The following is a 27,745-nucleotide window of genomic DNA, read 5'->3' as shown; positions in this document are numbered from 1 at the left end:
AAGATTTATTTATCAAATAAATGACCTGCAGTATAAAAGATTATGGTTTATTTCTTCCTGCCTGTTAAATACCAAGCTTCACTTATGCTGATGTTAAACTCTGCTAATCATCCTAACTTGAGTCTCACCCAAGATATAAGACAAAGCAGGATCCAGACACATAGGATGAGAAAGCACAACTGAGACTGTCCCCAGTGAAACTAGCCACAAGATCACTTAAAGAAAGAGTAACACCTGGGGAAGGGAATGATCAGCAACTCTTGGCCAACTGGAAATGTAAGTCCTCCTCCTCCTATTTGATCCCTGACACAACCCCAAGGCGAGAACACTCTCTTGCCCATGCTGAGAAATTTGAACATCAGTAATGCAATGCTCAGTACAGACAATAGTAATATCTAAAATAAATCTGCCCAGCCAAGTTAGTTTCAAACATTTTCAAAATTTAAAACCTGGTGGTCATTGGAATATATGGCCCATTCCACTAGGGAAGCTGGCCGACAGTTCTACTTTTGTGCTTTCTCTTTACTTGTAGCTCCTACCTAACTCCACTTTTTACTGTAGTTGGGAACAAGGGTTAGGATGATGAAGATGATAATGGTAATGATGCTCCTGATGAAGGAATCTCCTCATCCCATACAACTGGGAAATGGAGAAACGGGTTGATGACATTGAGCTATCCATCTTTTATGTGTCCTCATGTCTCTGTACCAAAATATATTACAGAACTTTACACTCATTTGTACATTCCCACACTCTACATTAATCATCGGAAATAAAATATATATAGACAGATAGAGAGATTGATAGATATAGACAGATAGAGAGATTGATAGATATAGACAGATAGATGGACAGACATAGATAGACATATAGATAGATACAATATATATATATATATATATATATATATAATATAAAATATACTGTATATATACACACAGATATATAGATGAACAGGCAGATAGACAAATAGATCTACATATATATATATATATATATATATATATATATATATATATATATATATATATATATGTATATATATATATATAATATATATATATATATATATATATATATAATATATATATATATATATATATATATATATATATATATATATATATATATATATATATACTGTGTCAATCTAAATATCAGCAGTGTATAAATTTAATTATCCAGAAGGGTCAATACTTACAACTTAGCTATTATGTATTCAACTTTAAGTACAAACTCATCGAGAATTAATTTTATTTGCTTCACAGTTCCAGTCTTATTTGTACATTAATACTGTAGTCAATCTTCATCAAGCAATTCCATCTGATCTAGTTATTAAAATGTATTGGGGCAAAAAACTGTAATATGATCAAATGTGGCAGTTTCTGGCAGGAAGGATTACAGTTCACCAACCCACATATGGCAATTTTTTTTTATTGGGAAGGTGTAACAGTTTCAGCCTAATTTGGACCCTTTTCTAGTATCACACCTCATGAGGGTCTAGGTCAAGCCAAAACTGTTGTATCTTCCCAGTGAACATTTCCATACATGGATATAATTATTATATTTGAGCAATATTAAACTGTGAAACCAAAACAAAGTCTGATGCCTGTAATCTTGCATGTGAGCAATATGAAATTTACAATATTCAGTCATAATCTACATGATAAAAACCCACTTACTCCCTTCAAGTCCATATGTCTATTTCTTCTGGGTACGGAGAAGAAGACCAATAAATCCAATAAGGTGGAAGCCAAGGTACAGTACCAAGAGGAATATGAAGTCAAATGAGAGATGGGCTGGCTTGAAGGAATATTCATCAATCACCTGAAGGCCAGTGGTGATGCAGGGTATTCCAGGTGGCATATCACAAGCTGGGGAAATACATTAGTGTAAGCCCTCATTATTAGGCACCTTGGTGCTGGAGAAGGACAATGATATAACCAAGTGGTGCCTGATTATACGAAGCATCCCTCTACTCACTTCCTATCCCCCACAAGGAGAATGGTGGACTGCAGGAGAAGGATAATGTCAGTCTACAAGTCACCTGGATCACATTCAGATGGGTCTGGGGCCACATCATTATCAGCAGCAGCAATAACAACTAGCCAGTTTTGATGTTCTTTTTTGATGAAAGTCTATAGTAAATTTCTGAAAAGCATCAATAAAAATTTCCCTGCCACCTATTAAGTTCATCTGCTAGTCTCCCCAGTTCCTACTGTATGAAGAAATTTGTGGTATTATGGAAAAAAAATCTGACTTTCAAACAGGAATTACTATAAGACCCTATTAAGTGTGGTAATGTAAATGCCACCACTGAAAATCTGGAGTGAATGAAAAGTACGACACCTACTAGGAAAGTGTATGCGAGTGGGATGCACACATTATGGTAAAAACTGAACAAGGTACAGAGGATAGCCACATGCATATACTAAGTGTGAGAAACTTGTCATATGAGGAGAGGCTGGAGAAGGTGAATTTACCAACCTCAAGTATGAGAAAGGGGAAATTTGATTGGAATGTTTCAAGGAGTAACAGGACTGCAAAAAAATGGAAAAAGGTGATATTTTTGTGAAAAATGATGGAAGGATAAGTGGACATGAACATAAAACTAGGGAAGAGTACATCCATCCATCCATCATCCAATCCTACATTGCATCATGAGGAGCATAGGAGCCCAGGGCTAGGCAAGCTGGTCCTGACATTCAAGATGAGAGTGAATTTAAGGTGAGAGTGATTTAAATACAGTATTTAAATAATGTATAAAAGTTTAGCTTCCCAAACAAACCTATAAATACTTCAAGCAGTTTGGAAAGAATGGTGCAAGCAAAGAATATATGCATACTATTTCAAAACGATATTAGATTCATGAGGTATGGAGACATGACAACATGCATTTGGATCAAATCCTACACTCTATAGCTATGTAAATGCAGATACACATACACACAATACTGACTTCATTGAGTCATACGGTATTTTGAGTAGGCCATAATATGATGAGTAAGTTGGAAGTTTGGAGGGTGCAGTGCCTGAAAAGGTACAACAAAGAAGAAGGGTTGCTGGTTCCTTGAAAGCAGTGATAAGAAACAGGGAAGTGAGCAGGGAAGTGAAAAAGTTACTACATAACAGTATTGCGATACCAACTCTAACGTATGGAAGTGAAGCTTGGACCTTGTTGGAGGGACACAGGTAAAAAGCATAAGCAGTGGAAATGAGTTATTTGGGAGGAGCATGGGGAGTCACATGGAGTGACAGACTGACAAATGAGGATGTGAAGGAGCATTGTGGTGTGGATGTGGATGTGAGAGGAAGTGTTAGGAGAAACACACTGAGATGGTTTGGCCATATGGAGAGGATGGAGAGTGAGAGACTGATGAGAAGAGTGTATGTGAGTGAGGTGAAGAAAGGGAGAGAGAGGCCAAGGATGAGATAGAGGAATGGAGGGGAGAGGTATATGAGAGAGGAGAGGGTGAGCTGGGAGCAGGCCAGTGAAATGGTGGAGGACATGGCAACAGGGAGGTGATTTGTTTGTGGCCACCCCTTACAGGATTAGGGTGTCTGGCAACAGATAGATAGAGACATACAGGAAGTTCAAATAACTGGTGGAATATATTGATATACTCACTGATATTGGTGACGTCAGACCACTGTGTGATGGTTAGAGCCTCGTTGCTGTACATGAACCACGAAATGTATTTCACCCACCCTATGAACCACGGGATTGACCTGGGCACAGAAAACTCAATCAGTACACATGACACAACCATTATTCTTGAAGGTCTGCATCATTTCTTCTTCCCCTGACTGCAAGAGGTCTACCCAAAGCTGAATAAAAAAAAATTCATGGTACAAATTACTAAACGACATTATAATGCTGAAGAGCTTAGCTGACAGACATTGCTTCTAACCCATTCAACAAGGAAAATTTCCCTAAGATGAAAAAGAAAATCAAGGTAGCAAGAACAAATAATTATGATATCATCATTCTGAATGAGTAAATAGAAACTGGATTTGTTTTGAGTAATGGACTAAAACTAAAGGTTATAAAAAGGCATGTTGGATATCTCGCATTAACAAAATTCAACAGGTATATTTTTAAGGTAGCAGATGGGTGGTTATCATCAGCCTAGGAGGTATGACTATGAGAATGAAGTGTGGCTGCAAGCTTAGTAGCTAGCCACACAATCATTACTCTCATGCAGGAAATATTCAGCCACACAGTTAAAGTCCACTCTAAGACACACATACTGTTACAAATTTTGTTACACAACTCAGATTAGTATGACTATGAGAATGAAGTGTGGCTGCAAGCTTAGTAGCTAGCCACACAATCATTACTCTCACGCAGGAAATATTCAGCCACACAGTTAAAGTCCACTCTAAGACACACATACTGTTACAAATTTTGTTACACAACTCAGATTTCTTTGTCTTTTACATTTAAATTGTTTCACTTTAAGAGTTTCATTATTCAGCTGCTGATGAACAAACACCTCCTCTACTCCTAGTTCATCCATCAATCCATCATCCAATCTTATGTTGCCCCATGAGGGGCATAAAAGCCCGGGGCTAAGCAAATTGGTCCTGACATTTAAGATAAGAGTGACCAGCCTCACTCATCCCTGAGTTGCATTATGTGAGCAATAAACCCTAACAACCCCTTGGATATAAACCTACACAGGTTCAATCCGACTGGAGCACCTTAAATACCCACTAAACTACCAGATGCCATAATTTGGTTATATGGTTACCACTCAGCATAGTAAATGGTTTCCTGGTGTACAGGAAACCATTTGGCTTTTCACTCAGTGTACAGTCACCCGTAGGCAGAAGGAAGAGGTAAGAGTGAAGGAAAGAAAGACAGAAGAGGAAGGAAGGAAGAGAGGAAAGGGCACACACCCAAAGCAGCACTACATCAAGTGAGTGGATGGTAAGTGCCCCCACCTATCACCAATACAGTGATTAATTATAAAGATATCTTTACATCATACACTTATGCGAGTATAAGTGGCTGGGGAATGGCTAGGAGAAGGAGGGAGGTGAGAAGACAGGAAGAAATCAGTAGGATAGAAGTTGTGGAAGCAATGAAGAAAGTTAAATCAGGGAAAGCCCCAGGAATTGATGGAGTGTGTGGTGAAATGCTGAAGCATGGGGGAGAGATAGTAGTAGAATGGATGTGGAAGATGTGCAGATTGGCCTGGGAGGAAGGTAGAGTCCCGGAGGATTGGAAGTCAGGTATAATTATTCCCTTGTACAAAGGAAAAGGGGAAAAAGAAGTGTGTGGTAATCATAGGGGCATTTGTCTTCTCAGTATAATAGGAAAAGTGTATGGTAGGATACTTATAGACAGAGTTAGAGAAAGAACAGAGAAATTAGTTGGAGAAGAACAGGGAGGCTTTAGGAAGGGAAGAGGCTGTGCAGATCAGATATTCATTCTTAGATCTTTAGTGGAAAAGTTTCTAGAGAAGGGAAAGAAGTTGTATGCGGCTTTCATGGATTTGGAGAAAGCATATGACAGGGTGGATAGACAAGGATTGTGGAAAGTGTTAAGAATATATGGAGCAGATGGGAAGTTGTTGAATGCTGTGAAGAGTATGTACGATGGTGCGAAGGCTGCAGTGCGTGTGGATGGTGAACTAAGTGAATTTTTCTCTTTGAAAGTTGGTTTGAAACAGGGATGTGTCATGTCTCCATGGTTGTTCAATCTGTACATGGATGGGGTAATAAAAGAGGTACAAGGTAGGGTAGTGGATGCTGGAGTGGCCCTGGTGAGAGAGGATAGTGTTTGGAAACTCCCTGTACTGTTGTTTGCAGGAGATACTGTGTTGTTGAGTGAAGACGAAGGGGAGCTGCAAGGCTTGGTGGATGAGTTTGAGAGAGTGTGTAAGAAACGGAACCTAAAGGTGAATGTAGGGAAGAGTAAAGTGATGGTCTTTGAGAGAGGTGAAGTTAGTGAATGTACAGCGAGGTTAGATGGTGAGGAATTGGAAAATGTGAGTACGTTTAAGTATTTGGGTAGTGAGATGAGTAAGGATGGAGGTTTGGAGGGTGAAGTGCTTGAAAGGGTACAGCAGGGAAGAAAGGTTGCTGGTTCCTTGAAAGCAGTGATAAGAAACAGGGAAGTGAGCATGGAAGTGAAAAAGTTACTACATGACAGTACTGTGATACCAACTCTAACGTACGGAAGTGAAGCTTGGACATTGTTGGAAGGACACAAGTCAAGAGTGAGAGCAGTGGAAATGAGTTATTTAAGAGGAGCCTGTGGAGTCACGTGGAGAGACAGGCTGACGAATGAGGATATAAAGGAGCGTTGTGGTGTGGATGTGGATGTGATAGGAAGCGTTATGAGGAACACACTGAGGTGGTTTGGCCATGTGGAGAAGATGGAGGGTGAAAGACTGACGAAGAGAGTGTATGTGAGTGAGGTGGAGGGGGGAAGAGGGAGGGGGAGGCCAAGGATGAGATGGAGGGATGGGGTGGAGAGGTATATGAGAGAGGGGGGTGTGAGTTGGGAGCAGGGCAGTGAAATGGCGGGGGACAGGGTGACTTGGAGGCGATTTGTTTGTGGCCACCCCAAACGGGATTGAGGTGTCTGGCAATAGATAGATAGATAGGAGTATCTTGTGTTTTTTAATTCCTCAATCATAGATCAGAAGTATGTTTCAGAACTTTAAAATAGCACATTGCAAGCCAACATCATAAACTTTAGGTACAGTAAAGACTGACTGTAACAGACTGAAAAGAAGCGCAATATACTCACGAGAGGTTGATGAAGAGACCGCCTGATACGAGCAGCACCACATCAAAAGGGATGAGGAACAGCATGATGTAGGGAACACTCTCAAACATGGCTGAGAACATTGAACCTGGAGGTGGGAAATGGGCTCAGGCAAGAGAAGCTACTGCCTGTTGTATTCAGCACAGCCAGTAATGCTAGGGTGATAATATAAAGAAATACTCATATCTAGTTACCTGACAAATGCATGCATAACAATTGTATACAAAAGCTAAGTTTCCATTAAAAAAAAAAAAAATCCAACTCTGATAACAAGAAAAACAAATACTGGTCATTATCTCACAGCACCATCTGTCATGGCGCAACCTTAAAATACAGCAGAAAACTGATTAAGAGGAAAATATCAGCTAGCTATATAAAGTTGATGTAAACTGTACACTGATTCAGTATAACATAGACCAATTATGAAGATCCTGTGAAAACCTTCTTCTGGTGACCTTTTACAATTTTTCAGTAATAAGGAAGATCGTTAAGCATACTCTGAATCCTCCCATGTACATCTTCCTCTAAATAACTACACCCAAATACAGTACATGCATAAGAGTACTGCAGGGGACTTAATGGTAGAAAATCCCAGGTTCCTGAACTGACCACAGGCTGATGCAGTGTTGGCAGTGAAGATGGTGACAAGGATGGTCATGATGAAGTGGTAGGCGTGGCGCTGCAGCCCCACCAGCCAGTAGCAGATTGAGCAAAATACAACAGGGTCCACAATGAATCCAGGTATCTGCACAGGACACCAGTTTATTTTATTTTTTCTCCCTCCAGTTACAAAAAACTGGTACCACACTGAAGAAAAAATTCCATCTAGGTCAAATTAAAATTAAATTTCTCTAGACAGACCCCCCACCCTCCTTTTTTTTTTTTTATGTACTGCTTTTTGTTAGAGAAGATATCCACCAGGAAGGGAGGTTGCCCTTCTCTACAACCACAGCTAGCATTTTATGAAAGCTATTGAGTCTCAATCTCAGGCTTACAAAGGCCGATGTGTTAACAGTCCCACTAAATGTTGTAATGGCACAAAAACTTCTAAGGTTTCTAATGTAGTGTCCGCAATCTAACCTTCCTGGTTTACAGATAGTGGCTTCTACCATGTGGAAACATCTCTGGATGAAGACTGGTTGTGATACCTGTACCAGTCTTGTGAGATGTATATGTTTACTTTCTGCACTTGTTCCACCACTACTATTTTCAGAATTCATGATTCATATTACAATATCTTATGCCAATACACGTTAAATGTTAATAACTCCTGGCTACCATACACAAAAAATTTATGCTGTGAGAACGTAACTTCTAGTGTCTATCTACAGAGCAATACAGAGGCATTTAGAGCACTGATTTGTCTTGCACAAACAAAATGCCTACAATACTCGTGTACTCAGACAACGGAGCAACATATCTCCACTGGATTGAAAGCACCCTAACTCATGGTTCCATCCACTTTTGTGAACCTTCCTAACAGGTACAGTATCTCCAGGAAACAAAAACAAGAGATAAAAAAAATAACTTATACAAAGTCAAATCCCATTTTCTGTTATAAAAAAAGAAATGGAGACACAGTGCTTTCCACCTGTACACAGGGTAATGACAGTTCTCCTTCTCCATAATTATGTTGCTCTGAGTAAAACAGCACATCAGACAAACTTCTTCAGAGTTCATCTGACATCGCTGTGGTCTTCACCCATAGATGTCACAGGATGGCAGGCACTGTATCACCTGAACGTCAACAAATTCCTGCAACGTCCATCTCAGCAGTTACTTCAACAAACAAGGGATGAGGCTATGGCACACCTAATGTCTGACTTAGCTCGTATCTCTGACTAGGGTAAAAATAATCTGGTTGTTTTTAATGCATCAAAGACTCAGTTTTTACTCCTATCAACCCATCAAAATCTTCCACAGGAGTACCCACTAATGTTTAATAATATCCAGCTCAATCCTGCATCATCCTTGAACATGCTTGGGGTATCATTCACACGGACTTATCTTGGAAAGATCATGCTGCATCTCCTGTAAAATCTGCTTCCAAGAGATTGGGTGTGCTAAGCTGACTCTGTCTCTTCTTTGCCCCTGCACAGTTGTTGACTTTATACACGGGTTTTATTCGCCCATCTAGAGTACAACTCTCATGTGTGGGGAGGCTTCCCACATACAGCTCTTCTCAATAGGGTGGAGTCAAAGGCCATTCGTTTCATCAACTTTCCTCCTCTTACTGGCTCCCTTCAACCTCTGTCTCTTCGCAGCACTGTTGCCTCTTTATCTCTTTTCTATCGTTACTTCAATGGTCACTGCTCCTCTGAACTGTCTGCTTGCATCCCTCCACCTCTGCGACGGGCACATAACACCTGTCTAGCAACAAACTCTCATCCCTTTTCTGCCCAACTTTCTAATGCAAGAGTTAACCATTACTCCCAGTCTTTCATTTATGCAACAGGACAACTCTGAAACCGTCTCCCTCTTGCCTGTATTTCCAACTTCCTGTGATCTCCAGTCTTTCAAACGCAGTGTGTCCAGGCATCTAGAAATGAATGGACCTTGAATTTGGCTCTCCTTTGTATTGTTTTTGTTTTTTTCTTGGAAGGAGCGTTCATGCAGCCTCAGCCTTTGGTTCCTTCTTCCATGCATTAAAAAAAAAAAAAAAAAAAAAAAATCAAAGGGTAGACATATCACTGGAAACCTCAGGAATGGTATGTGCGCCCTTACAGCATTTACCTGAGTCATCAACAACCTCATCTCATCTTTCTTTAGCCAGATATGAGTCTCCTCAGCCTCTACAAAATGAAAGTAGAGGCCACTGAGAAGGGTAACATCTGTATCTCTTTTTTAAAGCATCTTAATGTCTCCAGGCATGAAAGAACACAATATACCTCAGTATCCTCTTTATGTTATATAGCGACAAACTACCAATACTGCACTGTAAATAACATTTAAGAGAATGTTGATGTGTGATGTGCAAAAACAAATCATTAATGAAGAGATGATAAGAAACACTTATGCCACCTAGAATACAACCCTGAGTCTCACCATTGACAGCATCTTTGAGAGGTAGTATGTGTCAGCACGGTAGATGCCATTCTTGTACTCGCGGAGGAAGAGTGGCATCTCCTGGGGGAACGTGTTGAGGACGCCATACAGGGATGGGAAGGTATTCTCTGTGATGAAGATAAACAACACACCCTCTATGTCCTGCACACCGGCCTGATTCAGCGTCACATTGGTATAGCAGATTCCTACCAGAATGGCGATCAACTGAAAGCAGAAATGTAGTCAAGTTAGTCCATCCATCCATCATCCAATCCTACATTACCCCATGAGGAGCTTAGAAGCCCAGGGCTAGGCAAGTGGGTCCTGACATTTAAGATGTGAGTGACCAGCCTCACTCATTCCTGAGTGGCATTACGTGAGCAACAAACCCCAACCACTTGTTGGACATAAACCTACAAAAGCTCAATCTGACTGGAGAGCCTTAATTCCTCACTAAACCACCAGATGCCACAGTTTGGTTATGTGGTTACCACCCAGCGTAGTAAATGGTTTCCTGGTGTACAAGAAGCCATTTGGCTTGTCACTCAGTGTAGAGTCACCCATAGGCAGAAGGAAGAGGAAAGAATGAAGGAAAAAAAGACAGACAAGGATGAAAGGAAGAGAGGAAAGGGCAGACACCCAAAGCAGCTCTACATCAAGTGAGTGGTCATTTAGTAAATTATACAAAACACACCAAACTAACATATACAGTCACGTATTTAAATCAGTCAGAATCTAAACAATATTCAACAGGATTCAAAATGTGTACATAATTCTGACATATCTGTATTCTGCTTACTAGTATGGCAGAGTCTAAAGAGTTTTGATGACATAGGAAACTTTTGCCATCTTAAAATGCATTCATGAATTAATGATGCCTTCCCAGTCTTAGCTCTGTACCAAAAATTTAATGAGACCCTACTGACTCAACAGGGTGTCCCAAGAAATGTGTATGAAACTTTAGATGGTTATTTTTGGGATAATTTTCAATACTGTAATAAATACTATATTAACATGAGTCCATTCTCAACTGTTACATTGTTCAAATTAATGATGACCTTATGGGCTAAAATGATCGCCATCATAATTCATCCATAAGGTCATCTGTGCATTATGTAACTGTAACAGTTAAGAACTAGACCCATGTTGATACAGCATTTTACTCAAAATTATCCCAATAATTACTTGCTTAAATTCTCACATTTCCCAAGCTATCCTGAGCAGAAACATCTCTTGGATTTACTTTCATCAAACCACATCAGTATTTCTTCGGATGAAAAGGGAGGCTGCCAGAGTTTGAGCAGCACAGAGAGCCACCATTAGGTGACCAAGGCTTATGCATGCATGCATGTCAGAGCCTTTATAAACAATATGATATGGTATGACAGTGACTGCTGGTGAAGGAATGAGGTACAGTAGTGGAATAATCTTTATCCTCTCAGTACAATGACATCATTCTTACTTAAGTTTTGCTTCCACCAGATGACTATATTAGAGACCTCTTACAGTGAAGGGGTTAGAGAGTATCCTTTAACCCCTTCAGCCTGGTTACATCTTATTTCTTTTATTATGCCTAATGCCTGGCTATTTTAATCAGCTTCATTATGATATCTTGAAGCAGAAGGGGCCAGAAATTTTCTCTATAACCCCTTCAGCCCAGGTATGTCTCCTTTCTTTCATTAAGACTAATACTGCAGATTTTATTTAATTACGATAAGGTATCCATGGGCTGTGGGAATTAACACCCCAGTACAAAAGAGTCTTACATCCTACTCATGCTGTCACCACACATTTTTTTTTAAAGACTCATAGTGAAGGTGTCTAGACTCAAAACATTAAATGCATAGTGCCTCACAATCTTTTGCATGATCCTAATGGAGTGGACGGCAGGGTTGCGATAGGAGTCCACCAGTGAACGCCATGTAAGCCACCACAGCTGCACAAACCACCCTGGCCGCTGGCTAGTGGGGGAAAAGGAGGATGTGTTATAGACTTGTTAGTGGTTACTGTGAATATTTTCTAACCTCGTGACTTCTCAAACCCCCCTCTACTCTACTGATGGGCAAGTGAAGACTGGTAGGTCGATCTGACTAGCAACCACAGAAACTTACTTGTACCTCATAGCAAAGGCTCATCAAATTTCTGGCAATAATGACTTAGTGTTCTAGTTGCTGGAGAGGCCCCAGTTCCATCAAATGAAAACAAACTCACATGAGTTATCACCACCACCACTACCATAAAGGGGAAGGTGACCTACTTCACCAAGTCCATGAAAAAAAAAAAAAAAAAATCCATCCATCTAGAGTTTTCTGCCTACAGTACTTCTTTTTTTCACTCCATCTCTGGATAGTTATGGTACTGTTAATACAATGTAACTGTTCATTTTTTCCATCCATCCATCCATTGCCAGACGCCATGTATCCCAAACGGGGTGGTCAAGGGCTTAGAGTTAATTGTTTTACAGGGAGGGGCACCAATCCTCCACCAACCCCACTTGACACGTAGGGATGCCAACAGCATCTGGTGTTCCCAGGCGGTCACCCATCCAAGTACTAACCAGACCCAACGCTGCTTTTACTTATGATATTTAATTCATTAGAACTGCTGCTGATACCTTCCATTCCTCTCCCATGTAAAAAAAAAATATACCATACTGTAATTATAACTGACAATAGTTGACCAACAAACAATATCTGACTTCTCTGGAGATTATTCATTACAGTAATTTTTTTAAAGCACAGACTTACATGAGGCTAGTACCCATATAAATTAGACATCCATAAAAATTCTTAACCTAAGATGTACATTACTGCTACTGTTGTGGTCCCTCACTTTGTGAGCTCCATTACTCTAGATATTCAGGTTCTTTGGCTGGGCATTTCATAGGATCTTTTCCAGATGTCATGTTCATAGATTATGCTGTGAAAGTGAGATGTATGGAATGTTTTGTGAAGTGAAGGGAGCTGCATTTTGCTTGCATAGTGGCATTTGTATGAAATCTGTAAACTGGTTTAGCCAATTACGGTATCATGTACTTAAACATTTCTAAAGATACTCACGGAATGTTCTTGAGAAGAGGGTCATCTGAGAACTGAAAGAAATAAAAATACAAAGATAATTTTGCTGTTTTGGAATGATGAAAAGAAAAAAAAGAAAGCTGCTGGCACTGTTAATGCAGACTTTAACACCGCAATTAAAAAAAGATAACAAACTTACTGAAAATATAATAAATGAGCTGAGATAAGTGCAACACCAATGCACTGACAAATTATCTACCAATAATACAGAGGACTGTGCGCAAAATGTATACCAATATGAAAAAATAACTGTTAATACAGGATAACAGCAAACATTATCATTCTATCCCCATTCTCCACCTAAAAATTTGGGGAAGCAGGATTCAAAAGAAAGAAAACATAAAGTAAAAAAGTGGAAGAGCACTGAACAGCATGTCTAGTGAAATGGACCATACTGTAAATGAAAATATGTAAAAGCAACAAATTGCTTTAAACATAATGCCCCCAAGCTTCTAGTTCAAGGCTTATTAAAAGGTAAAAGGAAAAACAAAAAAATGGACTTCAAGACAACTTTTATGTGCAAAATAGAAACTGAATCATCCGTGACAATACTGAAACAACTTCAATTCCTTCCATCATATGATGACTGGTACTGTATGCATGCTCTCACGGTGAAACCGACAACTTACCTCTAAATTTTGATGTCTCCCTTATGCTACAAAAACCTGTCAGGAGACAGCAACAATGAAATAAAAAAATAAGCTACTAAAATGGAAAGGACTTAGTAAAACCACTCTAAATGAGAACTACTTGTAAATAATGAATACCAGTTCAGTACAGTACCAATACAGTATGTACTGTATTTGCAATACTGAATGTTACAAAATACTATACAGTATTACAACTTTCTCCCAACAGCAAGAACTGCATTGTAAACTGGGGGACACTAGCAAGTCAGCCTTACAGTTGCCCTGAAACTTTAACGAAGCAATTTTTCTGTGTAAATTACATGAACCATAGACTTAGTAGCACAAAAGACATTGAAAAAAAAAAGCAATATTGGTTACTAGAACTAAACAAAGGTGCACCTACACTGGAACCAGAGTCTGAGTGAGCAAGGGCCTGGTTCTCATGATACTGGATGGTGATGTCGATGTCCTTGCAGTATGCAGACACGGCAAAGTTATCACAGATCCGCTTGATGCGTTCCCGAGAGCGGTGTTCATGGCCAGGCAGCACAGCCAGGGTGTGGATGTAGTAGTCTGCTGGGTTGAAGGTGGCTGGGCACTTGTGACCAAGGCTGTGGGAAGGTGGGAATGTCAGAGTTAGCCTACACTTATGGAAACTGAGCTAACCTTTTTCAGTATGATAATGCTTCTCTCTCTCTCTCTCTCTCACCTGTCCAAGAACTCAAGCGCCCCGGCAGAAGACCCCATATACGCCACTCTGCCCTCAGCCAACAGTAACAGCTTATCAAACATGGCAAACACCTCAGAGCTGGGTTGATGGATGGTACACACGATCGTTTTGCCACGATTGGCCATGTCCTTCATCAGTCGCACCAGCTTGCGTGCGTTGTATGAATCCAGGCCTGTGGTGGGCTCATCACAAAACAGCAGAGGTGGGTCTGTCAGGATCTGCAGAGAAAACACACTGAAGTCTTATGATAACGCTCTATGTGACTTTGGAGATTTTGCAGACCATGTTGTAGACATTATCACATTCTAAGTGGCTTTGGAGCGACTTTAAACCATGCTGAGGGTTTTATGACTGTGTTTTAGTGGCACTGGAGATTTACCATACTGTGGGTCTCATCGTAATAAATTATTTTACGTAAATATAAACTTAATTCAGGTGAAAAGCTCCTTCTGGTGATGCCCCTAAAAGTACAGTAGCCTATAATTTCAGCCAAAAAATCTCCAAGGTTCTTGCAAATCAACACAAATATTAGTTAACATAGTTTAATGACGTGCCTAAAATTCAAGGGTGGGATCCATCTGTGGTCCCATAGCCTCATGTGCATTAACAATAGCTTTAAGAGCCATATACATGTTCCTTAAATTAGCATTTCTCATTTAGCTGTGACTAATTCAAGAGACCAAATGACCTTGACTTCTGTAAGACTGTACACTGATGTAAATGAAGTCAGTCCATCAGTAAACCATCTAACCCTTCACTGTCCCATCAGGGGCACTGGTGTCCGAGATCTGTTAGAGCAAGGCTTGCCTGAGCACGACTGTGAATAAAACTCAGCAACTTCTCAGACCACCATATCCTGTAGGGCAGCCTTAATCCGTCGAACCAATTGGAGAAAGTACGAGCAAAATTAACGTTAAATGTCACCGTACATTACAGTATACCAGCGGTGACTCCATGGGACCACATAAGCTCACCGTAAAAATCCCATAAATGAAACATATAATAACTGCTTTTACCACTACCCACATCACTACTCCTATCCTTTATCATCATCACTGTTGTTACTAACATCAATGTTTACCTTGGAATACAGTTTATGCGTTTTCTATTCCCCACTTTTCGCGTCCGCGTGTCCATGTTTGTTTACCGATGGACCTTTAACTTCACTGAACATCTAGGCATTTAAATCTCCTTTTAATACGTATGTGGCTGGAAGAAATTATGTAGAAAAAAAATAATATGGATAACTGATGCGATGTTATGTCGATAGTTTCTTTATGTAAGAACTATTTAGGTAAAATGACAAAATAAAATTGATCAAAGCCGCAGCTCTAATGACATGTTAATTCTCCTAACATTAAGATCAAGGCCTCTGAATATTGTCTTTAAATGAACAGCCCAACTTCATATTAAATATTATTCCCAGCTCACTTACTACAGTCAGTGGAGTAAATTTACACTGAACCGTACCCTAGCTGGCATTAGACCTCTCGTAACCTCTTGCACACAGTATGTTTTACCACTACAATCCTCTTTCAGTTTCGACGTAGATTACATGCTAGAGGATAACGTAACAGACGAAATAGTGTTGCAAAATATCCTAAGTAAACGTGAATAAATCTCGTCAAAAATTATTCCCCTAGAACGCTGAATTACTTTGGATCACACACTTCTACCCTTCACGGACCGCGTCTGCATCCAAGAAGAGCAGAATCTCACTCTCTCTCTCTGAGTGTGAAAGTTAATACATTGATATAATATTTTACTGTACGAACTTGTATTGCTTAATCTGAAGTGGCTTCTTGAATGGACATCTGTAACTGTAGCCTACCGAAGTTCAGAACAGTCTTCTACTGTACATTTACATTACTGAGTTCATTGTCATTCAGGCATCAGTCCACGAGACGATTTAATTCAACTACAAGAAGCTCCCCCCCTCCCTCCACGGTATAAATAGGATCTGTATTGGGATATATACTGCATTTACTGTTTTACTATACCAGCTGTGGAAATAGACTAGCCTGTCCATTTCCCGAGTCCCAGGTGCTATTACACACACACACACACACACAGAGGGCATCGTCGGAGGTAGACGTCCGTTACCGGCGCTCCATACCAGACCAACACGGCCAGAGGCATTACCTAAATAAGTATCTTTGAATGAGTCAAGCTCTGTACCAGGTTAGACTAAATGATTTTTCATTATTAAAAGGAAAAGAAATAATAAGTTTAAATAAGACTGGTTCAAACAGAACATAGAACCACGATGCGTTGAGTCAGCTGGGTTTGTTTATACTACAGCAACACGGGGAAAGTGTGCATACTCTGTAAGTACATACTCTGTTCATTTAGTATTACAAAATGGATACATACTTCAGTAAAACAAATTTGGAAAAGAAAAGGGATAAAAGTAAAAAGCAAAATGATGATTTCTACCAAGAACTGGTTGAAGTGAAGACTCACAATAGACTGGTTGAACATGTACACAAACTAGAAATGGCTTTCAAAAATGAAATGGATGAAATAAAGAAGAAAATGCACTTGCAAAAGGAAGAGACAGAAAAACTAGGCAGGGAGGCCAATAAGAAAGACACAACCATCAGTGAACTAACAGTGGAATTGAGTACGCTTAGGAAGAAAGTGAGTGAAATGGGAAGTACAGTAGTCAATCACGAGAGTGTTATGGAAGAGTTAAAAAATGACACAGAGACAATTAGACAAGCAAGCAGTCTTATGGACCAGAGCAGTGATATTGAGAAGATAACACAGGTGAATGAAGCTGTGCAAAGCTACAAAAATGATGTAGAAACCACGTATGCTGAAATGGTGAAAGTAAAGAAAGACTTAGAAACAAGGGTGGAAGAAAAAAGCATTAAAAAGGAAGTGAAAAGAATAATCCAAAACAATCCAAAGTTAGTCAGAGATTCAGTAGAAATAAATAAATCAATAGTAATCACTGGTATAGAAGAGGAAGAAATTAAAAACAAAATCACTAAAGACAAAAAGGAGATGGCAAATGTAATGAGCTTACTGAAAGAAGTATCAGAGGAAATCTGTAGTAAAGACATAGAGGAACACAAAAGGTTAGGGAAATACGAGAAAAGCGAGACAAGACCTCTAAAGGTGACTTTCCAGAGTGTAAACACTGTGGAAGAGATACTAAAAAATGCAAAGAATCTTATGGAAAAAGAGGAGTTCAAAAATGTATGGATAAAAAGATGCCTAACACAAGAGGAACTGGAATTACTGAAAGAGAAAAGGGAGGAAGCAAAAACAAAAAATGAGGGAAGATCAGAAGAGGAGAAGAAGAAATTTTTTTTACAAAGTAATAGGATTGCAGGTACGAAAGTGGTACACAAACAGGATGGAAGAAAAAGGAGGAAGTTAGTAGAACCATGTCATGACGGGTATATAAACAAGATGATAAAGTTGATGTACTCAAATGTGGATGGAATGGTATCTAAATTACTAGAGATGAATGATTATGTCAGAGAAAATGAACCACAAATAATATGCCTAACTGAGACAAAATTAACACCAAGGATATCCAATGACATACTAAACTTAGAGGAATACAATATATGGAGAAGAGACAAATTTAAAAAAAGGAGGAGGAATTATAATATTAACTAAGAAAAATCTAAAAGTCAAGGAAATAAACCTAGATATACCATCACAAGTAGAACTGATTGCAGTAGAGATCGACACATCTGAAGGTAAAGTAACTTTAGCCAATTTGTACATGCCACCCAGATCAAACACATGGGAGAGACGAATATGAGGACCTGGCAGAGAGTACAATTCAGAGTATAAGATCCTTGCTACATAAAATGGAAGAGAAATCGGAAAGAATTATACTAACTGGGGACTTCAATACAAATATAAATTGGAATACTCTAGATATAAATAGCCAAGAAAGCTGTTGGGACCAAAAGCTCCTGGATCTCGTACAAGAGTTTTTCTTAACGCAACATGTGAGGGAAACCACTAGAAAAAGAGGACTTGATGTACCTTCAGTGCTAGATCTAATATTTACTAGGCAAGAAAATGACATTGACAGTTTAATATATCACCCTCCACTCGGCAAAAGCCATCATGCAGTACTAAATTATAACTTCAGGATAGCATATGACAGTAAACAGCAATGACAGTTACAAAAAGAGACTAAACTATAAAAAGGGAAATTATCAAGACCTAAAGAAGTATTTCTTAGAAGTTGATTGGGAAAATGAGCTTAGAGGACAAGATTTAAATGCTGTATATAAAAAATTTTGTGAATTTTATGAAATAGGAGTCCAGAAGTACATCCCACAGCACAAAGAAGCAGATAAGAAAATACAGAAATGGTTCAATACAGAATGTAAAAAATCAAAAGAAAGAAGAGATTTGTTGTGGAATAGATACAGAAGACACAATAGTGAAAGGGCGTATAATAATTACAAACAGGCAAGAAACGACTATACAAGAATAAGGAGGGAAGCCCAAAAACAGTTTGAGGAGGATATAATAAATAAAAGTAGTGATCAACCAAAGCTGTTTTACAGCTATATCAGAAGCAAAACCAAAGTAAAAGGTATAATACAATCCATTACGGACGAGGGAATCACATATGCGCAAGAGAAAGATATTTGTGAAGCACTAAATAAGAATTTCCAATTACGAAGTAGTTTTTACAGAAGAAAAAAATTTTGAGAGGGACTATGTGGAACACGCATGTCCACACATACTACCAGATATACAAATAGCAGAAAAAGTAATACAGGAGGAGTTAAGTAGATTAGACAGAGGAAAAGCAAGTGGTCCTGATGAAATTTCATGTTGGGTGTTACAAGAATGTGCAAAGGAGTTAAGTAAACCATTATTTTTAATTTTCAAGAAATCCTTGAGTCAAGGGAAACTACCTGATATTTGGAAAAAAGCAAATATAGTCCCCTTATTCAAGAAAGGAAATAGACAAAATCCTCTCAACTACCGACCAGTATCACTGACCAGTGTTGTAAGCAAGGTATTAGAAAAACTTATAAGAAAAGCTTGGGTAAATCATCTAGAAGAACACAGTATGATAACAGAAAGACAGTTTGGCTTCAGAAAAGGAAAATCATGTGTTACTAATCTGTTGAGCTACTATGACATAGTAACAAACACAATACAGGAAAGGGAAAGATGGGTGGACAGTATCTATTTAGATTTGAAGAAAGCTTTTGACACAGTACCACACCAAAGACTTTTATGGAAGCTGTACCATCAAGGAGGAATTCGAGGCAAACTGTTTTGTTGGATGCAAGACTTTCTCATAAAAAGAGAAATGAGGACAGTACTAAGAGGAAACTACTCATCATGGAAAGAAGTGACTAGTGGAGTACCGCAGGGTTCGGTGCTGGCACCAATCATGTTTTTAGTGTACATAAATGATATAAACAGTAACACTGGAAATGAGAGCTATCTGAATATGTTTGCAGATGATGCAAAAATACAAAGGAGAATTACTAGCACAGACTCTTGTAGGGAGCTACAAGAAGAATTAAATAAACTTCATGAATGGAGTAGTACATGGCAAATGGAATTCAGTGTGGACAAGTGTCATGTAATCAAGTTTGGTAAAAGTGGAAAAAGACCTGATTGGGATTATAAGTTAGGAAATAAAACCCTATACACATCAGAAAGAGAGAAAGACCTAGGTGTGATTATCAATAACAGACTATCTCCGGCTGACCACATCAGCGAGAAGGTACGGAACATGTATACACTGCTTGCAAATATGAGAATAGCATTCACATACATAAATGAAGACATGCTAAAAAGGATAATAACATCATTCATTAGACCAACCCTGGAATATGCATCAGTAGTCTGGAGTCCTCATCTCAAAAAGCATGTAGACAAGATTGAAAAAGTTCAAAGGGCCGCTACAAGATGGATACCAAGCTTAAGGGACCTAAGCTACGAAGAAAGACTAAATAAACTGAATCTACCAACACTACAGGAGAGAAGGAAAAGAGGTGACATGATAATGCTACATAAGTGCATATCAGGAAAGGAGAAAATAGACATAAATGATTACTTAACATATGGAGAAGCATCAGCAAGAGGACACTGCAAAAAACTGCATAAGAAGAGAGGTGATAAAGACGTAAGGAAATTCAGTTTCCCAAACAGAGCAATTGATCAATGGAATGCACTACCGAATGAAATAGTGTGTGCCAAAACAATTCACAAATTTAAGGATATGTACGATAAATATGGTTTAAGACACGGGACAGTACGAGCTTGACTCATTCCTGTAAAGATACAATTAGGTAAGAACAATTAGGTAAGGTAAGAACACACACACACACACACACACACACGTAGAGAGAGAGAGAGAGAGGCGGGGGGAGGGGGAACTACACCATCACACTACGCACGGTTGTCATTAATAATCAACAGAGAGCCACATCCCCCACACGGTATAGAATGGCTGACAGATGGACTAATTAACTACGGCTGTACATTACCTCCGAGGCAAACGCGAGCCTCTTTCTCTCCCCACCAGACAGCGACTTCTCCTGCCCCGGGATGCCGATGCGAGTGTTCTGTGCCTTCAGCAACCCCAGCTCCTTCATTAGTTCCATCACCTTCACCGTCCTCTGCCTCTTGGTGCTTCGGCGGTCCATCCTGAGCCGCGTCTATACCGTGGCGGGGGCATATCATTACATTCTTTTTAATCTAAGTTGTCCTAAAACTGTCCTCACGTCTGCACAGTGGTGGGAGCATATTATTACTCTTTTTAATCTAATTAAGCTGGAATGATCAGTTCACGCATAGTTTTTTTTTTTTTTTCATTACCACACTCATTCTCCCTTCTAACTCCAAACCTCTGATACTAAAGAACAGTTTATCATTCTTGCAGTCCGGAAGAGTTTTAGTGTTTATAATTATCAAGATGTTTTTGTGCATCCCGGTTAGGACGAGAACAACAACAACAACAACAACTACTACTACTACTACTACTACTACTACTACTACTACTGCTTCTACTGCTTCTACTACTACTACTACTACTACTACTACTGTTACTACTACTACTACCACTACTATTACTACTACTACTACCACTACGATTACTACTACTACTACTACTACTACTACCACCCAACTACAACTGCCGGGCGCAAGAAAACATAGTGAGCATGGACAAACTTTAACCTACCATGAATGTGAGATGCTCCTTGACGGTGAGGGAGCCCACGAATAGGTCATCCTGGTGCACGTACCCGGATAAGGAGGTCATGGCACGGGACACACGGCGGCTGTTGAGGAGTATGTCGCCGTCCACGATCACTCCGGCGGGCATGCGGAAGGCCAGGGCGTTCATCAGCGTGGATTTGCCCGCACCGCTGCACACACACACACACACACACACACACACATACACACACACACACACACACGAGAAGGGACACAGGTTAGTTTACATACTTCAGTAAAAGCAAGCATTTCATCATTAGTATTTATTCCAGCTAACGCCAGACCGTATTATTCAACTGAGATTGTCATAAGAGTTCGAGAGTGTTAATCAAGCATCCCACCGTTACTATACTCTTTTTACACTAACCTGGCCTAAAACTGCCATCTCTCCATCTTGAATGCTGAGTTATAGCAATGGATTACAGTAGAATATGATGCAATTCAAGAAAAAGAGCTGCGGGAAGCAAATAGAGGTCTAGATTGTCCAGTTCTGCCACTGAGCTACGCGAAATAAACTACGAGAGGACGAAAATCTAGACCAGGTTAAAATAAAAGAACTATAGTGTGGCAGGGTACTAAGTTCATAAAGTTTTGGGTCTCATGTCAGGCGGTCTCATAACACTGGTTCATAGTACATCCGTATTGAGGTCAAGAGGCATTACAAAAAAGGAGACAAAAAATTCGACCTATGGCTGTCAGTCAAGGTGAGGTGAGGCTGGAGGAAGGTAAGCAGAGGTGAGGAAAGGAAGAGAGACGGAGGCAGGGGAGTGGGAGGCAGGGGAGAGAAAGGTAGGAGGGAGGGAAGTAGGGGAGAGAGAGGCAAGGGAGAGGGCAGCAGGGGAGAGAGGCAGGGAGGAGGGAGGTAGGAGAGGCTGGCGTAAGGCAGGGAGGGAAGCCCCACAGCCTACCTAGACGGAGTATCACATGGAGTCACGAGAAGACCACACACCACACCTGCACACACACACACACACACACACACACACACACACACACACACACACACATTTTCCACATAGTGGTAGTACTGGTATGTGTCATTAGAGATGGTGGTGATGAGTGATGAATAAGGGAAAGCAAACAGCAACAGACCTTTTTGTCTTTTCGAGGTGCGGGTAAGGGGATGGGTCTGTTATGATGTGGCAGGGGTAAACCAGCTCTGCTGTCGGGCCCTGCTGCGGATGTCACTAATTGCATTTGCGCAGTTGACCCTTGTGCGGTGTGGTGCGGTGAGGATCTGTCCGTTCTCCCCTTTGGGGCTAAGATGCGAATGAATGTGTTTGAATGGATGAGTAAATGGGGAGTGTATCGTCTTGTCTCGGCTACCTCCCTTTCCTTGGGGGAAGCAGCCTAGGTATATAGACAGATAGATAGTTATAAAGTTATGACTATGATATCTATTCTGTGAATGTGTGTGGTGATGTATGTTAGTGGTCTGTTAGTAATGATGGTGGTATGTATCAGTTGTGGTGACACGTGTTAGTGATGTTTTGTGTTATGTGTTAGGAGCGATTTGTGTTGGTGGAGACAGGAGAGGTGATATATGTTAACAGTGTGTAGTGGTGGCTTATTAATGCCGAGTGTTAGTAGTGTGTGATGGTGTGCGTCGGTAGTGATGTGTGGTGCGGTGTGTGTGTGTGTGTGTGTGTGTGTGTGTGTGTGTGTGTGTGGTGTATGTTGCTGAGTGGTGGTGAGAAGGGGGGTAGGTAGGTATGTAACTAGTTAGGCTGGTAGGTATAGACAGGCACAGCGTAAGTAAAACTAGAAGAAATGCTTTGTTTATGGACTGTAGGAAAAACGAATAGTCTTGGAGAAGTATTGGAGGGTAAGTTTGGGAATATAAGGAGCTTCCTGGAGTAGGGGTGAAGAAAATGAAATACAGTAAGAGATAAAGAGAAGACCTGACTCACCTGGCCCCCATCAGCGCCACCAGACTCCCCGGCCGCACCGCACCTGACACTGACCGGGCAAAACAGACAACATTCGTAAATAATAATAAACAAAGAGGCAAATATTCGTAGTACCACACAAACTAATAAAAATCAAGCGCTTATATACAGAAAACGGAAACATACATTATCAAAACTAGTAAATAATATGTTGTACAAACTAAGAAATGAGTGATTAATTCTTTAGTTCTTTTACCTTAACTTGGCCCAAATTTTCGTCCTTTTCATAGCATTGCCTTGTGACTAGCATTATATTTTACTGTTAATCTAGTGTTACAACTCAGTACTCAGGACGAGAAATGGTAGTTTTCGGCCAAGTATGAGTAAAAGGGATATAGTCGCAAAAATAAACCAAGCAATCCAGAAGTTTCGAATGCTAAGCGACCGACCTGTGTCCTTGGTGGTATTACAGTAACAAAATAAATGTAAGTAAATAAACAAATAAACAAGAGATCCAGCCCCCTCTTGGAGATACGAACCTAAGTGTAGCACATGAAACAGGCAAAGAAAAAATTCTGGTAATAGATGTTTGAAGGTCTCCTAAGCAACGAAAATTTAGTTCTGAGATTCAAGAGCGGTCTTACGATCAAATGTCTCTCTCGTAACTGTGATTTTTTTTTTTTTTTTTTCCAGGAAAGACGAGGAGGGTGTAGGATTTCGTCGTGACTTTTTTTTCTCTCATCAAAAATGAATCTTAGGAGCAAGAAGAAACGTATCATGAGTTATTTTATCTATTTTTTTATTTCATTTATTTATTTATTTTTCTTTTTTGCAGGAGAGAAAAGAGGGATGCAGAAACTTTCCATTTCCCTTGTCCTTCCTATAAAAAACAAATCTAGGTTACGACAGGGAACTGATCATGAGGGTCGTGTTCCAGGTAGCTTGGGAGACTTCGTAGGACCTTCATCTTAAGGGGCTATCACACGGCACCTCATACGAGGTTTGCCGAGGATACAATGGTAAATCGGAACGGTAACGTGGTAAAATTGCCGACGATACCACGGGCATTTGGAACCCGTCTGTATGGATTCCTACCGGCGACGATACGATGGGCAAAACAGTGTGACCAAAACCCAGGCTACTCGACAGAGGATATATCATACTACATTATTAAACATTTAGCCTAACACTAAATACTTAGTAATATTTTATAATAAATATCAATCGTTTTGAAGGCCTTATAAAGAGTTAATATTTCCTACACCGAGGAAACTGTGATGTCGATAAAATATCACGTGTTTACAACTGAGGACTCCACTGCAGGTAGAGTAGACGAACCAGTCGCCACCTGAAAACACCACCACAACAACAACGTACCGATGGCTTTATCATCGATTTCCTGGACAAGGGCAGCTGAATTCGCCCTTATAGAGAAATTGAGGCAGTTCCGCGTGTGTACCAGTTTGTAAACAAAAGTTGCTTCTCCTTATTCTTTATCGAGTCAGCGACAGCGATCACTGTCCACAGTCGCGAGACGGGGCTCTGGCAACAGTGTGAGAAGCATGTCCTTTGCCGAGGATACGAGGAACATGTGTGATAGCGTCCAAGTTTTGTTCCACTTTAATCTTCCTCGGCCGTTCCTGGTACGAGGTACCGTGTGATAGGGCCTTTAGTGATTTTTTTTGTCCAGTATCGTCATAGCTTTCCTCAGCCGCACAGAGGAGGATACTGAGGGTTACTGTGCTAAATAAATCGCTAAGGAATTATTCGAATTCTTCAGAGCCACTTACACTACGACCATGACTCTTATACCCTTTTTACTCCAACTTGGCCAAAGACAGCCATCTCTCCATCCTGAATGCTGAGTTGGAACAATAGATTAACCCTAGTAATTATTATCATCCTAGTAGCAAAGAATCGCTGTATAAAGGATGAAGAGACTCTGCCACTGAGCTACGTGAAATAAGGTGCAAAAGGACAAAAATCTGATCCAAGTTAAGGTGAAAAGAGTATAGTTAATCCGACCAAAGAAGGGGAATAGGGAAAGGCAACATCCATAGAAGAAAGGCCAGGAGATATATAAGAGTGGACCTCGAGGCCAAACTGTGGTTGAGATGCTGGGGTGGAGGTAAGATAAGGAGGGAGGAGATAGGGAGGGGAGAGGGAGGGAAGGAGAGAGTGACGTAAGGTACTCGGAAAGGAAAGAAAGAGAAATGGAGGCTGAGGAGAAAGAAATGGGGAAAGGAGAGGGGATAATATTGGAACAGGAGAGAGGAAAAAAAGGACACAAGAGAAGGAGGAGGAGAAATATGATAAGGAGGAAGGAGAGAGAGATACATGGAAAGAAAGAATAGAGAAAAGATGAGGGAGAGAAATAAGGTATGGGGAGAGGAGAGAAGGAAAAAAGGAGAGAGAGAGAGAAAAAAAAAAAAAAAGACTGGCAAGGGTAAGGTGAGGATGGAGATCAGGGAAAAAAGGGAGAGAAACGAAAAAGGGATTGGCAGAGGTAGGGTGAGGGGGAGGAAGAAAGCGGAAAAAAAAAAAGGAGTAACAGAGGTAAGGTAAAGAGGGTGGATAGAGAGACAAAGAGGAAGGCAGATGGAATAAAGGGGAGGAGGAGAGGAAGAAGAAACTGATATATGAGTGAAAAGGAAAAAAGGGGACGGGGGAGAAGGCAATGCACAGACGGAGGAGCAAGAGAAGAAAGGGGAGAAGGTTAGGGTAAGCAGACTAGGCAACAAGAAAGGGAGAGAAAAAGAGAGGAAGGAAGAGGGAAAATGGAAGAATAAGATGCAAATTATGGCCATTGACTGAAAAATAAAACAAATACGATCACAAGACTGACCATTGTTAAGGACCCTCTTGAATGGCCTATGGTTCCCAGTCTTCTTGAACCACCCCTTCTTCTGCGGCACGTACACACTCAGATCCCGCCAGGTGAGTGTGATGCCCTCCCCCGCCTGCTGCAGCGTCCCGTACCCAAGACTAGACTGCTTCGCCAGACTCGAGCCTTCGTCATCATCGTCCTAGGGGAAAAATAGAAGGGTTAGATCAGTGCCTATCAACTACACTAGCGTTATTAACACTCCCAGGCTCCTATGACTCCCTCGGGCTGAAGATGTTCATAAAGAATGCGAAGAAAATACTAGGGAGATAATTTGCCATACTGTAGGCCTACTATGATAAACTATACACAGAAGGAACGAATAAACTCAGCGAGGATATTTGAACTGCTGTACTCAAATTATGATTGAATTGTCTATTCGCGACATTCCTAACCGTCTTTAATTCGATGACATAATTTCTTATTTACTGTTGCTGTATCCAGGCTTTTTTTTTTTTTTTTACCTGAGATAACCTTTTTGAAATGGACGGGTTAGGCAATTTAGCCTGCATTAAACCATTGATTACTAGAGGTCCTTCCAAAGTAGAATATGGTCGCACGGCTGTAATAAGAATAAAAAGTTAACAAGATCAAAGTTACTATGTGGGCTGTAATACAGAATGTCGCTAAAGTCTACGGAACGAAGCATCTTAAGTCCGAAAAACCTTAAGGAGTGACTGACTGCATAGGCCACATTAAGAGATATTTCCCCCGGTAAAAAATACGTCACCAGACTCACTGGGTTAAACTGAACCTGTGTGTACAAACTCACTATCAATCAGTTTCCATCATCATCATTAGTTTTTATTTGCAGCAATAACCTACAAAGCTTCAACCACAAGGGCAAATTCATACCATAAGAAATTTGCAGACATAACCCCTGGATTTCATTCGATAATTCTACATATCTGTTGCAAGAAAAATGCCATTGATCAAAAGCAGGGGGATGGGGCAGGATCCGCACTCCCAGAACTCTGCCTCTGGATCCACCACTGCTCTAATCTGTCCCGAAACCATGTCATTCTTAGTCACTGGGGTTACAGTCAGTCTTCATGAACATCGTTACGGTGGGACAGGACTCCCCCCCCCCTCTCCCTGGATTTACCATTAAGACCTACACTGAAGGTGGCAATTGTCTAGGATTTCACGCGGGGATCATTATAGCCTATGTTTTAATTAATTTCATTTTACAATAATCTATAAACAAAAAGGTCACCGCACTAAAGGAGCTGATCAATCAACCCACCTTGAAGTAGTCAGTGGAGTAAGTCTCGGAGTCAGAGGACTGGAAGACGTATTGCTGGGAGCCTAGCAGCGACGCCCGCTCCTCCTGATGCTCCTGACCCAGCGTCGGCATGTGCCTGAAGAAGGGGACGCCCATTATGTGAGGATTTCCCGCCATTCCGAACTCCTCCGTCGGAAGAGAACGCCGCCGAAAGCCATTGTGGTCGTCACTCCCCTTGTCACTGTTTCCGTCGCTCAT

General features: G+C 40.4%; 1 protein-coding gene across 1 annotated transcript; it reads right to left on the bottom strand.

The window, feature by feature from the left end:
* Positions 1-1,617: 1,617 nt before the first annotated feature.
* Positions 1,618-27,745, bottom strand: LOC145409256 (protein scarlet-like). Its single transcript, XM_080279739.1, has 14 exons — positions 27,509-27,745; positions 26,224-26,404; positions 23,400-23,448; positions 21,452-21,638; positions 20,757-20,927; positions 14,242-14,480; positions 13,936-14,143; positions 12,886-12,917; positions 11,682-11,787; positions 9,827-10,051; positions 7,391-7,526; positions 6,764-6,869; positions 3,629-3,729; positions 1,618-1,874 (listed from the first exon to the last, which is right to left on the bottom strand). The coding sequence occupies exons 1-14, from the start codon at positions 27,743-27,745 to the stop codon at positions 1,702-1,704; spliced, it is 2,151 nt and encodes a 716-aa protein (XP_080135865.1). The 3' UTR covers positions 1,618-1,701.

The sequence above is a fragment of the Coenobita brevimanus genome, chromosome 80 (genome assembly GCF_032717465.1).
Source record: "Coenobita brevimanus isolate Jiangsu-jjx chromosome 80, ASM3271746v2, whole genome shotgun sequence".
NCBI lineage: Eukaryota > Metazoa > Arthropoda > Malacostraca > Decapoda > Coenobitidae > Coenobita > Coenobita brevimanus.
The sequence above is the reverse complement of the archived record's forward strand: the minus strand, read 5'-3'. Positions and strand labels throughout refer to the sequence as shown.